At 48.0% G+C, this 14,928-nt stretch overlaps 1 protein-coding gene across 1 annotated transcript in view; it reads left to right on the top strand.

Moving 5' to 3' along the window:
- VWA3A (von Willebrand factor A domain containing 3A) overlaps positions 1-14,928 on the top strand; it is a 50,332-nt gene that overhangs the window by 6,199 nt on the left and 29,205 nt on the right. Inside the window, 11 exon segments of the mRNA XM_089896065.1 lie at positions 1,247-1,374; positions 1,471-1,548; positions 3,576-3,630; positions 5,601-5,699; positions 7,090-7,196; positions 9,512-9,637; positions 9,949-10,057; positions 10,264-10,329; positions 12,284-12,409; positions 14,053-14,188; positions 14,298-14,401. Coding sequence (XP_089752191.1) covers positions 1,247-1,374; positions 1,471-1,548; positions 3,576-3,630; positions 5,601-5,699; positions 7,090-7,196; positions 9,512-9,637; positions 9,949-10,057; positions 10,264-10,329; positions 12,284-12,409; positions 14,053-14,188; positions 14,298-14,401 — 1,134 coding nt within the window.

Here is a 14,928-nt window from a genome sequence, read left to right as displayed (position 1 = left end):
GACCTCCCCATCTCCACTCGAGTCATTTTCTATCACATTGCCCTGCCCCACTTTCTTAATACAGTTCCTTGCTGAAATTATGGACATTGATTTTGCTTTTCTTTACTGACCATCTATCCACACTAGAATGTGAGCTCCAAGAAGGCGAGAACATTTCTATCTTGTTCACACGGTAGCCCTAGGACCAGGGACAGTGCCTAGTTCAAAGCAGGGCTCGGAACAAGGCAAAGTGGGCTCAGAGTCTTAGGTCAGCTCTCTCCGCCTTCTGGCTCTCAGAATGTATCACCAATGTCGAATGCTTGCTGTGAACGACTTCAGCTCCATCACCAAGGCCACCACCCACGTCCTGAGCTTAGTACTATGTAAGTGACACTGGTGTCACTCAGCACGAGCAAGGGGGCTTGTTCATTTCATGGCCAGACTCCTGTGATGGCTCGGAAATTCTTCCTCTAAAACTTTTACCCACTGCTCCTGTTTCTGGCCTCTGGAATGGACAGGGAAACCCATTCCCTCTTCCATCAGTCAACAAATGTTTGTGGAGGATCCCTCAGACTGAGAGGGAGGCAGAACTCATATACCTGAAAGGATGCAGGGAATGCAAATACAGAAATAAACAAAGACGCCACCATCGCTTGTGTTTGACAGAGACTCAAAGGTTGGCAGGGGAGAAGGAAAGCTTTATGGTGAAAAAAGGGGAAAGCTTCAGGTGTACCCTGAAGGGAGCCAGAGGCGGACTAACTAGAAGCCGGCGTCTCCTGTGACTGATTTGGGGGCATGTTTGGTTTTCTCTGGTTGGTCCTGAGCTGAAAAGGGGATGAAAGGTAGGCAAGATGGCGGTCACTGCCAGAGCCCTGACTCCCCGCTCCAATAGCTGCAGAGGTTGTGGTCTGGCTCCATGGTCTGGTTGCTACCTGTGTGGGTCGGAGTTGTGCTGTCATACAGGGTCTAGCCACGGTGTGTTTGTGTGTTCAGTCTCTCACAAGGCAGGATGTGGCGAGTGGCGCTTGACTCCTCTAGACACATACTGGGGATGAGGTGAGGGATGGGAACGGGTATTTCCGGGCAACTGGCCCAGAGCACCAGCCTCCACATTTGTCTGTTGCCTCAGCAAGGCGAGTTCTTGAACGGGCTGCTCTCGGGTGGGACCGGTCAGGCTGGCACCCCTTAGGGGTCCACGTGGAGGGAACCTAAAACATCCTCAGCTTCACCCTCTCTTTCCACCGGTTTCTGTGACTCTGTCTTGCAGAGGCTGCAGGGCGATGAGACCCAGCTGTCTTCAGCTTGGGAGGATTCAGAAGATTGGCTTTTAACACACAATTTAAAGTCTATGAAACTCACCTTGGCTGACCTGATAAGCCAGGGCACAGCCATGCTGTAAGTCTGAAGCCTTTCCCCTCTCCCCCCAAGCCTGCAAGACACGTCCATCCCCCTGAGCCCAAGAGACCCTTTCATAAGACTTTTCTTCTTCAGGAAGGAGGGTAGCAATGTCACGAGGAAAATGCACATCTCCACCCAGACCATCCACCAATTCGAATCCAAGCTTTCTGAGTAAGTATGCTTTTCAGCGTCTTCCCAACAACCCAAGAGCTCAAGAAGTACCTGGTTTCAGCAGCCTGAAAATGACTTTGTTCAAACGACAGCCTCTGTGGGACCTTGGGCAGGCTTCTTTCCGCTTCTAGCCCCAATTTCCTGTTTTTGCAAATAAAGAGGTTGGACCATATCAGTTTTTCTGAGCCTTTTAAAATCCATGGTCCCTTTGGATGAACACATAAAACCTCACAGCCTCATCTGATGTGTGATGGTTAAGAGTGACCACTTTTGATGACAGATTGATTGGGTTCATACTTTTACAGATGTATGTCAAAAATATTCAGGCTCCCCACTTCCAAACCAGATTTTTTTTTAAAGCTTCTCTTTGGTTTATTTATTTGGCCACACCAAGAGGCTTATGGGATCCAAGTTCCCCAACCAGGGATCGAACCTGGGCCCTTGGCAGTGAAAGCGAGGGGTCCTGACTACTGGACTGCCAGGGAATTCCCCCAAACCAGATTTTGACGTCACCATCCATCCCCGGTGTAGCAATCTATGGGCCATGATTACTGCTTGCCTGAGGTTTCTTAAAAGGTTAGAATAATTAATAGCCAACATTTCTTGATGTGTCAGGAATTCTGCTAAGGGCTGCACACATTATCTTATTTAATCCTCACAACAACTCAAAATATAGTGTTACTGTCAAGACCGTTAACCAAAAGTCAATTATTAAATAAACAATTTGCCAAATTTATCAAAACATTTTAACTGGGGCTTCCCTGGTGGCGCAGTGGTTGAGAGTCCGCCTGCCGATGCAGGGGACACGGGTTCGTGCCCCGGTCCGGGAGGATCCCACATGCCGCGGAGCGGCTGGGCCCATGAGCCATAGGCCGCTAAGCCTGCGCGTCCGGAGCCTGTGCTCCGCAACGGGAGAGGCCACAACAGTGAGAGGCCTGCATACCGCAAAAAAAAAAAAAAATTTTAACTGTAACTTTTATAGCAAATTTTATTGGGTTGGAAGGTTAAACAGATTTTAAAGATTTCTGTAATATTTTGGTTGATTGGTTTTAATTGTGAATCCAGCAATTTAAGGAATGTTTCAGGTCTCTTCAGTTAATTGATCATTTGGCAAATTGATTTTCAGAGAATTGGTTTTCAGTAAACTAACTTTTGGCAAATTGACTTGGGTAAAGTCTTATTATCTTCATGTTGGAGCTGATGAAGCTGTGGAGTTTACCACACTTGTCCAAGGTCACACAGCTAGTAAACAGCAGAGCTGGGTCTCAAAGACAAGCTCGTCTCATTACCTGCCCATGCCCTTACCTGCACCCACACTCATGCATGCCTATGATTCTGCCCACTGCCCCATGCCCATAAGTTTATATCCAAAGGCCTTCCCTGCCCTTCTGTGGGCCCCCAAATCCCACCTGCTTCAGTGAAGGCAATTCAGTTAAGTTCACATGGCTGAGTCCTTAACTTGAGTGCCTGTTACAGGCTGGTCTCCAAACAGCCACTGGAATCGTTTGCAATAAGGGAAACTCAAGAAATTCCCCTGGCCACTTACTATTCAAAAACTAAGCTTTTTGTTCATCAATCCACTGAGAAACTTCTGCTGAGTTGCTTCACTTGTGCATTTATGATCATGTCCAGGTGACTAGGAAGTCTCACCTGAGAAGACACAGATTTGAGAAGAGCAAGAATGTTCTTCCACCTTCCTCATGAGAACACCCCCCCATCCTCCATAGACTGGCCCTCCCTCGAAGCCCACCTAGTTCCACCAAACCACAGCCGTTTATAATGAACATTGCATCAGCAAAAGGACCCCACACACGCTTGATCCCTTTCACAATCCCCTCCATCCTTTATCCCAGAAACCAGACCTTCAGTTTTCTCTTTGCTAGATTTTGCCTTATATTCTCCCAATGCTTTAGACACATTAAAAGAAAGAAAGTCCCATCCGCACTTTCCTTCCATGTATGTAAGTGGCTGTTTTGCTCAGTGATGAAGCTGACCTTGGGTGACAAGTCTTCCTGGTGTTTTGACAGAGCTATTGAACTCTATCAACAGAGAATTCAGTGGCTCACAGAAAACAGCAAGAAGGTAATAGATTTCATTCTTTACCTCCTTTCACTCATTCCACCTGTACTTGTTAGAACCCTTTCAGATGCAAGTGCTAGACCTCCAATTTACATTAGCCAAAGCTAAAAAGGGAATTTCTAGACCTACAGAAATGAAAAACTCAAATACAGCTGTATCCGGGGGTTCAAATGATGTCATTCTTTGTCTCTGAGCTCTGCTTTCCCCTGGGTTGGTTTTACTCTCGGGAAGGATTTCCCCAGTCTTGGGAAGATGGTCACCAGCAGCTCTAAGCTTACATGTCACCAACTAAAGTGACATGTCAAAAAGGATCTCACCTTGCTTTCCCAGTACACCCTCCCAAGTCCTGGGATTGACACTCTCTGGACCAATTTAGACCGATCACTATAACCAGGAGGATGAGATGCACTAACTGATTGGGCCTGGAACTAGTGCTCACGCCTGGGGAAAGACAGGGGGTGAGGGAAGTTGGGGGAGACTGGGTGAGTCCCCCCAAACCTCATGGACTGAGAAAAGGGAGACAGATGGCTGCACATGGAAAGCCAGAGTGCTGTTACCAGAAGGGGAAACAGATCCTGGGTGAGAACAGCAAAAATCCCCTGGACCGTTTCACCTCAGACCCCTAATGAGATTTATGATTAAGGCCGATCATCTGGACATAACTTTTGAAAGTTTGATTAAACGTTTTCCTCAGACCCAAAGAGTAGAAGAGTGATCATGGGCAAATTAACCTTTATTTTGCCTTCTTATTTGTTTTAGCCTATATTCTTCCACTGATGCTTTTCTGGGCCACCATTTGCTTTCACCTTAGGCAATCCTCAACTCTTTTCTTAAACCCTGGGACAGGCAAGATGCTGAAATCCATGCTCCCCACCCCCAAGCCCCACCTCTACTACCCAGGCCGATTCCAGGGTGTAGTCTACATCTCAGGTCCAGAACCATCTTCAGTTGCTTAGACAGGTCAGCAAATGCACATCTCCAGCTGTGGCATGCCCCTTCTGGTTGCACGTGGTAACACAGGCAGAGAGAACTGAGAGGGGTGAAATCCTCACCTACTCCACAAACATCCATTCAGGGAATGTTGCTCTCACCTGCCTACCCACATCACACCTGTCCTGGCACTTTTGACAAAGGGGGCAGGGATTGCTGGTTGGGTCCTTCTTCCCCTTACCCCTTTCTGATGGAGTTACCGCGGAGCCAGGAAACAAGCTCCGATTGGATTCCAGGGAAGCAATCACCTGTGAACCAGCTCATGAGTCTTCTGCGTGCTGGGGCACCTGGGGTGATGCATGGTCCATCACAGGGCCCAGTTCCCGACTCTACTGTCAGCAAGGCCTCACTTCTCTGGGTGTCCGTTTCCATATCTGCAGAGGATAAAAGCAGGGGTTATTAACCAGTGGCACGCAGGCAGATCTGGCCCTACAACCATGTTTTTCTTGGCCTCCATAGTTTTATTTTTTGAATTAGTTGTCAAGATTTTAAAATCCTGATATTTCACTTTTATGTCTGCTTTCAGTCTTCTCTTGAAAAACTGGGACTACCTGGCATCACTGGGCTCCAATTCCCTCTTATTTACTTTTCCAGTTATTTCTATGGGATGAGTTTCTAGAATTTCAATGTCTAGGTTTAAGGGGATGCATGTTTGTTTGTTTTAAATTTATTTTTTTTATTTCTGGCTGTGTTGGGTCTTTGTTGCTGCGCGCGGGCTTTCTCTAGCTGCGGCGAGCGGGGGCTACTCTTCGTTGCGGTGCACAGGCTTCTCATCGCGGCGACTTCTCTTGTTGCGGAGCACGGGCTCTAGGCGCACGGGCTTCAGTAGTTGCAGCATTCTTCTATAAAATGGGTCTTCCTTCTGCGGCTTCTTGTCGAGGTCGGGGAGCGCTTGAACATCTGCTACACAGAGCTGCCCAGTAAAAGGTTTGTAGAAGCACAGAGCTGTGCTAGTTGTTTCCGCACGCCCTCTTTGGTTTTAGGCATTTGGCCTCATCAAGGGGGCCAGAGTCGGCGTCCTCATTGATGTGTCAGCTGTCAGCAGTGGCCCTCAGAAGGAGGAGTTCCAAAGTGACCTCATGGTAAGTCTCTCTGGCACGGAGAAGGACCTGGAACTGGCACCTCCACCCCACCCTCCCCTTGTGAGCTTGCTAATGGGCTTTGTTTATAGCAAGTGCGAAATGGAGTGTTTTGCAAAGAGCAGTTCACACTTAATTAGCACCTACAGTTAAAAAAATATATATGTTGCGTTCTGCAAAACCCAGCCTCAGAGTCTTTCTCAGCTGCAGTGTGAGCTTCTAGTATTCACACCACAGCAGTCCCTAGTAACCTGATTTTGTCTCAAGAGCCCGGAAGGAGGGCACGCAGGCGATAATCAGTTGGACTAACTTCAGCACAACACGGGCTTCCGGCCTTTTCCAGACAAGGAGCTATCCTGCTTGGCCGTAACTCAGAAGCTAAGAACTCTAGGGTCAAATCCCAGGCACCTCCACCACTTCTCGGCTGTGTGACCATGTTACCTCATCTGTAAAACAGGGATGATGACAGTCGCCACCTCACAGGGTCACCAGAGGACAAAAGGAGTTCATGCAAATTAAGTGCTCAGTACAGAGTGTGGCATCGAAAAAAGCCTCTGTAGTCTCTGTGAAGTGTTATGGAGGGTCTGTTTTCCTAGAGGGACCTCTAGAGCTTTGAATGAGACCTTAGCAGCAACAGCTGGTCCCAGGACCCTTTAGAGGGATCAACATGGGCCAGTTTCCAGACTTGTCCCTCGTTCCTGGTCTCAGCAGGTGTCAGGGAACAGGTGTCAGTGAAGGCCCCTCTTCCTGACAGGTCTCAGGACCCGGTTTCCAAAGATCCCCCAGCTGGGCTGGTCCAGTCTTAGCCAGGGCAAGGCTCGTGTTGGCAGTAACAGGTGAAGTTTGTAGCTGGCCGGGAAGAAGAGGGATGAGTTATCTTATTGTTGGATACTCACCAGGTTGAGTCTGAGAGCATCCAATGGGTGGGCCCTGCACCCATCGCTCTATCCCCAACTCACACGCCCGGGACAGAAACCGCTGCCCCTGACCTCCATTCTCCTCCCTGGGCGCCACAGTGAAGTGCTGAGGGTCCAACCACAGCACACGCTGAGGTGGGTGCTCATCCCACTGCACCCGTGACCTAAGTGCACAGCAGCTACGGCAGAAGAGCATGTGGTCTGCGGTCAGCGGGAGTGAGGGCCCAGCTCCCGGACTGGCCCGCCAAGCCGCGGGCTGACCACCCAGGCCCCATACCCGCCACGCACAGCCAGGAGCAGGCTGGGGTGGGCAGCAAGCAAATGTCAACATGGGGCTACTAAGCTGGGCCTTAAGCGACCCTGTTTCAGCACGGCTCACACCCCAGCCCAGAGGGCCCAGCCACGTCGTGAGAGGTGGAGCCAGGCTCCACGTGGCCCGTGGCCCTGGCAGCCAGTGATGTCCTTTTGCCCACCAGAGCCTCATTGATGAGCAGCTGAGCCACAAGGAGAAGCTGTACGTCCTGTCCTTTGGTACCACCACCAGCACCTTGTGGCCCAGCCCGGTGGAAGTTGGCACCTCCAGGTGAGTGACTGCCCAGCCTTAGCCCGGATGTCTACCTGGTCATCTTCCTCCCTAAGTGTTAGTGTCTTTAATGCGTGATTAAAGTGCAAGACCCCCAACAGATAAGTGAGACAATTCACAAAAGCAGAAACACAGGGAGCCAATAACTTTTGGAAAAGTCACCCCACGAGCACCACAAAATGAAAAGATGAGACACCATTTTTACCCAGAAAACTAGCAAGGTAGTTTTATTATTACGAAAATAATACATGCTCATTTTTAAAAGTTGGAACAGAATAAAAGGATAAGTAATAGCAGATGAATCTCCCTCTTACCTAGCTCTCCCTCACCTCCCAATAACAGTTTCTTCTATCTACTTCCACAGGCTTTGCACATACACGCATCCGTGCGCTTATCCTCTCTTATTTAAACATAATCAGGTGCACATTACACTGTTTTGCATCTTGGCTTTGCACCTAATCTTGACTATCATTTTCTCTCAGTACACAGAGATCAACCTCGTTCTTTTTTTTTTTTTTTTGTGGTACGCGGGCCTCTCACAGCTGTGGCCTCTCCCGTTGCGGAGCACAGGCTCCGGACGCACAGGCTCAGCGGCCATGGCTCACGGGCCCAGCCGCTCCGCGGCATGGGGGATCTTCCCGGACCGGGGCACGAACCCGTGTCCCCTGCATCGGCAGGCGGACTCTCAACCACTGCGCCACCAGGGAAGCCCAACCTCATTCTTTTTAATAGCAGCATAGTATTCCACTGTGTAGATATACTGTAATTTATTTAGCTAGTCCTTTGGGAGTTTCTGGTTTGGAGGGATTTTTGCAGGTGGGGAGAGGGGGAAGGTAAGAATTTCTGCTTACTTATACCAGTAAATAGATATCTCTTTTCCATGAAGGGAATAGCCTTGATCATCCGCCTTGTGTTAGGTGCCAGGCTTGGTGCTTCACATGTGCTCTCTTACTTAGTATTTATAGCCAACACGTGGGACAGGATCACTACCCCCGTTTTGCAGATGAGAAGACTGGGACGCAGGTTAGGGAAACTTTTCCAAAATGGCAGAGTCAGGATTGGATTCCAAAGCCCAGAGCGGATCCCAGGGAAAACCACATGCTTGGGTTTCTGGGACGGAGGTCCCCTTGCCCAGCACTAGCTGTAAAGAGGAGGCCTTCGGGGTAGAGAAGTGCCGGTTCAAGCAGCCCAGGCTTTGAATCCTGGCTCTGACAGTTACTGGGGGATCTTGACAGGTCCTTTAACTCTCTTATTAGCAGAATGAGGCAAGGACAACTGTTTCTCACAGGGTTGTTGTGAAGATGAGTGAAAAATGAGTACTTGGCATGGGGCAGGTACTCAGTGGGTAAGAGTGTCTTTTACTGTGATTTCTGCTCTTGTTCAACCCCCGAGCTCTGGAATGTCAGACCTGGAAGTCACCTTGAGACCATCTAGCCAAGAGTTCCTCAACTGCAATTATTCCTGGTCTTCCCTTGTGATGTTTGTCCTATCCCTGCCACCTGAACTATTATTTACTCTGTGCTACTTGTACTATTATCGATTTTTTAAAATATCAACGCTATATTTACTTTGATGGCAACTATCAATACCATAACTGAGAAGCCCGTATCACTTGCCATAATTAGAAAGTCGCTATAAAAATAAATAGAATGAAAGCAGACAAAACAACGTTATTAAATTCCAGCTTGAAACCTATTGGCTAGAGAGGGCGCCAGGCCTGGGATTTGTTCTCTTTGCTTAAAAGGGAGATTCAAACATTTATAATAATGAAAGACAGACTTACTGGCAACGAGCTGAGGGGTCTTTTTTGCAGGGGGAGGTCAGACTGAAAGAGAAATGGAAAGAGAAGGGCTGTCTCACTAGTGCCACATGAGGCATTTAACCAAGAAAGCTCTGTGTTATGTCATCTTCCCTGTTGCGAGTGGTGTGCATCCCAACCCGTGTGGAATGTAGCCACACAGCCTCGGTGCCTTCTCTTCAAGCCCTCTTAGGGTTAAGGGATTAACTCTGTGCTTCAGGCTGAGGTCTGCCTCCCAGGAGAGTTGGAGGGGAAAGGAGCTTAGCCCCAGACCCCCATGTAGCAGAGTCGCTAGAAGCTCAGGCCCTAGAGTCACACCTGGTTTGAAATCTCAGCGTTGCCAGCTGCTCACAGTATCACCTTGGGCAAGTCCTAACTCTGAGACTCAGTTTCCTCATCTATAAAATGGGAATAAAAGTATCCACCTCAAAGAATGATTGTTAGATTTATACCAGCTCGTACCTGTCGTGGGCCTGGCCCCTAGTAAGAGTTATTAGGTTGTTATCCTCTCCCCCAGCCTCCAGGAACTCAAGCTCTGGGTAAAGAAACTGCAGCCTGACAGAGGCAGCAATCTGTTGCAAGCCCTGAAGAAAATCTTCGCTCTGAAGGGGCTGAATTCTCTGGTGATCATAATGGGAAGCTGGTAGGTCTCCTTTCCTAAGCTGATAACATGAAGGGGTTGGAGAACCAAACCATTGTTAGAGAAAAGACCATCAAGACTCTTCACGTACGCTTGAGAGAAGGATTGTGTTTCCAGGCCATTTGTCCACAGATGCAGGGGCAGGGCAGCCAGCGTGGCCAGGCCTGTGGCCCAGTCAGCCCTGCATCTTACACAGGTGACCTGGGACACATGAGGTTGATTAGATTTGGTAGATGCTCCTTGGGAATTACCATTTTGCTGGGGAATGTCCTCAGGCTGAGGTGTCCCCTTCTCTTCTTCCGTCTTCTCCACAGCCCAGATCAGCCTTCTGAAATCCTGTCCGAGTACATCCAACAGTCCATCATGGGACGGGACCTCATCACCCACATCATCACCTACAAATGCGATGATCAGGTGCCCCCTGTAAGTATTGAGATTCTCCAAGGCTTCCCTTGGATTGGCTATAGTGAGCTGGGCCAGCCTTTGAGGTCCCCGAGCTGCGGACCAGAACTCTCCTTGTACCTAGTTCTCCTGTTGGTAAGCTCAGTTGGGAGGCTCAGACAAGGAGAAAGTTTGTTAAGGTACCGGCATTGCCCTAGTGACGGCTCACCCTGTCACCATCCCCGCAGGCTGTTCTGAAGCACCTTGCAGAAGCTCTTGGGGGCTACTACCACTGCTACAGCCCAGAGACAGAGGTAAGCCCTTGGGCCAACACACTGCCCCCTCCTCCCATCCCTGCCTGCCTCCAAGGTTGTGCCTGGGGAATCTGGGCCAGACCATGCTGTGTGTGTGCTTGCTTTCCCCCCTCCCCAACTCAGTGGGTTTACAACGGTAAAATCAGGTTAAAATGAATATGTGGGAAGAACAGAAACAACATGAAGTCACAAGAGATCCTTTTGTCAGTGTGTGTGATGAGTTGATTATACGCCGGTAGAATCCTGAATCCCTATCCAGTTGCCATCAACATGGGCCCCAGCCCACCTCTGCTCCCACCAGCGCTCTGAGTCTGAAGCAGTTGCTTCAGTTCTCTCTCCTAAATGGACCCCACCTACTGCAGGAGACGCACAGCAATTAATTCTGAATGAGCAAGTAATTCTGTACCAATCCTTCCATTAGTATCCTTGTCCCGGTTAATAATAACATCGCATACTCCGTGTCCACAATGGAGGTGACAGTTAATAGGCTGTGCCTTGCCTGCTAACCTAATCGCCGTGAGCACATGAATATTTGCATCTCACAAGTATGTCCAAGTGTCAAAAAGTTGGACATTTCCCATGAGGGAGCCAAGGTCAGGTAACATTTTCCTTGGGCAGAACCCCTTCTTGTTACCTCATTGCCCAGACTCTAGAGGAGTCACAGACTCCAGGGGCTAGGAAAGTACAGTGAGTGAATGAAACTGGCTGGTTTAAGAAATATTTTCTGTTAAAACCTGTGAACTTCTTGGCTTATCTGTTGTTTTTCCACTCTTGGTAGAGGTATGGGTAAAACAAATTTCATTGTCTTCGTTATTATGGGCAAAACAACAGTGCAGAGGTGACAAAAAATGACAACTGATTCTGATGGGGACACAACAGTGAGCGGTAAGGAGTGCGGTGAACGAAACAACACTTGCCGCAGCTAGAGGCACCTCCGCGCAGCCCCAGCCGGGTGCTCTGTAGGAGCGTGACCACCAGTGTTGCCAGGTCTTCTGATTTTTCAACAAGAGCCAGAAACCTGGATTTTTTTATGTGTGTGATTTCTTTAAAAATTGCAGTGAAATTCTCGAAACGTAAAGTGAACAATCAGGGGAAGTTACAACTTTCACGATGTTATGCAATCACCACCTCTATTTAGCTCCAAAACATTTCCATCCCCCGGAAAGGAAACTCTGTACCTATTAAAGCAGTGACTCCGTGATCCCCCTCCCCTGCAGCCCCAGGTAACCACCAATCTGCTTTCTGTCTCTAGGGATTTACCTTTTCTGGATATTTCATATAAATGGAATCATACACCTTTCACATCCATCTTCTTTCACTTAGCATCCTATTTTCAAGGTTCATCTATGTTGTAGCCCGTATCAGAACTTTGTTCCTTTTGCGTTGAATAATATTCCAGCTTCTGGATATACTACACTTTGTTTATCCATTCATCAGTCAATGGACATTTGAGCTGTTGTGAACTGGTATGATTATTGGTGTGCAAGTATCTGAGTCCCTGTTTTCAATTACTGTAGGTATAAAGCTAGGAGTAGAAATGCTGGGTCAGGTAGTGATTCTGTTTAATTTCTTGAGGAGCCACCAAACAGTTCTCCACAGCAGCAGCACCATTTTACAATTCCACCCTCATCCCACAGTTCCAATTCCTCCTGCTTCCCCTCCCCCCTCCTCCTATCATTATTATTATTATTATTGTCATCCTAGAGGGTGTAAAGTGTTTCTTCCCATTTTTAAGGCTAGACGGCCCTTCAATTGTTTAAAAACACTGCAAGCCAATACTGTACAAATGGAACACTGACTTTCGCAGGCTCTGTCCTGCACATGGACCCCGGTTTATAACGTCCGCTTTAAAAAGCCTGCCGCTCCGCCTTAGGGATTCACGTGGCTGCCTGTCCTTTCCCACTGCCGGTAGCCAGGTGACTGCTGGATGACTGATTGCCCTCACCACCCCCAGATCTACAGCAGCCGGGAGGTGGATGAGCTGCTGGCAGAAATCCAGGAGGCCCAGAGCCTCCGGGGCCATGTGCAAGCCCTGCACCAGAGCGCCCCCTGCGAGGAGCGGACCGGCTCGATGCACGAGGTAGGTGGTCAGAGCCCCAAGCTCAGACCTTCCGCGGAGGCAGGCAGCTGGCCTTCTGTGCTCTCCTGTCTCACCTGTCGCGCAAGGGAGCGGCTGCCAGGCCTCCCACGTCCCGAAAATGGAACAAAGCGAGGCCCCGCCCCCCGCTGTCCCAACATTTGTGAGCTGCCCAGGCCTCCGCTGGAAGGATCCTGGTGGATTTTCTATCCGAAAGATTTATTTCAGAGAAAGGCCAGCAGGCTCCTGCCACCCCTTCCCCCTACCACTGCCCCTCCCTTCCCCCCAGTTTGGAGAATGATGAAAACCTCAACCACACGGGGTAGGCTGTCTTGAAGACGGTCTTCCCACCAGTATCTCATTCAGGGCAAAGGCCCTGCTTGAGGACGCTTAATTTAACACCAACAGAGTAACTCAGAAAGCTTATGGACACAATCACCAGTAAAGCTGCGTACCGAGGAGAACTGGTAATGCGTTTATAGCTTCACAGAATGAATGTATGGATTTGGGGTACCAGACGTTTTGACCTGGCTGGATGTAGTGAAAGAAACACAGCACCTAGACTGGGATTTTAAATTTTAGTTTCAGCTCTTCTACTATCTAAAACAATAACAATAATTATTAGTATTATAATAGTTTTCATTTGCTGAGTGCTCACTATAAGATGGGCACAATTCTTTAAATGCCTTATTTTACCTTTACAACGACAGTCTGCGGAAGGTATGTTATTACCCCCATTTTACAGATGAGAAAACTGAAGTTAAAGTTTAAGTAATTTGCCTGAAATCACAGAGGGAAGCTGATTACTCTCAATTGAACCCAGGTCTGTTTGATGCCAAAACCTTGCCAGATGTTTCCCCAAATGAAACACATGTACTACTTGTAGTTTGCAAGATGGTTATAAGGTGATACATAGATTAATATTCTTTTCAATGTTATGCATTTAAAACTAGCTCATTGTGGCAGAAATAGATCTTTCTAAAATTATTTAAGTCCAAAAAAAGGAAGTCAAAAATTAAAATTGAAATGAACGTTAATTTCAATTAATATTATTAAAATTAATAATTAAAAAGATTTAATGTTATATGTTTGATTTTTAAAATATTAAGTAAATAACAGTACAGTGGTACTCGTAGCAAAGTTCATGAAGGAGGTGCTCGAATGTCTGGAGTTTGGGAATTGCTGTTCGGTGTTTTCCTCATACGTGAGCTATATGTGATTTAACCTCTCAGAACCTCAGGTTTTTGGTTGTAAATGTGGGCGAGGGCGGGTGGGCTAGATCAGGGCTCCCTAAATGATTTGGTGCAGGAGATACTTTTTAGTTCCCTGGAGCCTTATATTTGGGCCCTCGGCAAGGCCACCTGTCATCTTGGAGTCCGAGGTGCTTATCTTAATGGTAAGGGTGGGAAGGCGTGAGGAGGATGGACAAGTGAAAGAGGAAGGGAGTTTCTGGGTACATCTCTCTCTTCTCCTGGAAATTCCAGAAATCTCCTGAGAAGTGGATGGGGATAGTGGGAGGGGAAGGCAGAACTGCTTTTAGTTTACCAGGTAATGTTTTAAGATGTTCCCTTGGATGGGTGGGGGAGACTATGGACTTTCCAGCTCTAAAAGATGATTATGTAAGGATGATTTTTCATTTCGATCAGATTTCCACAGAGGTTGCAAAGAGGCCACTCACGAGTCTCTTGCCTAAACCCCCAAAGCATGAGGATCCCCTCACTATTGAGTTCCCAAACTTGGACAAGACTTCTGCAGAATGGCTAAAGACCAATAGCCTGAAAGGTAAATACCCAAAGAGGGAAGAACCCAGGACTCAGGTGACTAACTGAAAGGAATGAACCCTTTGGGGCTTCATGAGTGGTGCCTCAAACCCCACCATTTATTTTTACAGCCAAGAAGCTAAGCCTTTATCAGGTTCTGGCACCCAATGCATTCTCTCCCGTGGAGGAATTTGTGCCTATTCTCCGGAAGACAGTATCATCAACTATCCATGAGGTAACTCAGATTCAGAGTTCTGTCCAGTCCTTTGCAGGGGAGCTCCTGCGTGGTATTTCCTATCTGAAATGTTCAGGAAATAGAAGTCATAAGACAGAGCCCATGGAGCAAGGGCCTGAGGGCCTGGAGTGGGATGGAGGCATTCCACCCAGGACTCTAGAACTCTCATCAAATCTACTCTAACTGCTGTTTTTCAAAGATACGAAAATGAAACTTGGGAGACTGGGGTAAGAGGGAGTATATTGGGTACCACGGTCACCTCCTCCATGGAGGTTTTCCTCCTCCCCATTCAGAACACACTCTCTTTGTGTCCTTGCTGTACCTTGTACAGACTTCTACTATCGCTCCTGTAATGCGCTAATGTGTGTATTTGTTACATGTCTAATCCCCACCAAAGTATGAGCCCTTTAAAAGAAAAAGCTCTACTCCAACCCTCTATCCCCGATATCTAGTACAAGTAAGCACTCAGTGAATGGTGGCTGGAAGGAAGGATGGAAAGAAGAATGAAAAGGATGAATGAGCGGATG

The sequence above is a fragment of the Delphinapterus leucas genome, chromosome 15 (genome assembly GCF_059928025.1).
Source record: "Delphinapterus leucas isolate spDelLeu-1000000601 "Yukka" chromosome 15, BTC_Dleu_Yukka2, whole genome shotgun sequence".
In the NCBI taxonomy this organism is placed as follows: Eukaryota; Metazoa; Chordata; class Mammalia; order Artiodactyla; family Monodontidae; genus Delphinapterus; species Delphinapterus leucas.
Note: the sequence above shows the minus strand (reverse complement) of the source record. Positions and strands in the feature narration are given on the sequence as shown.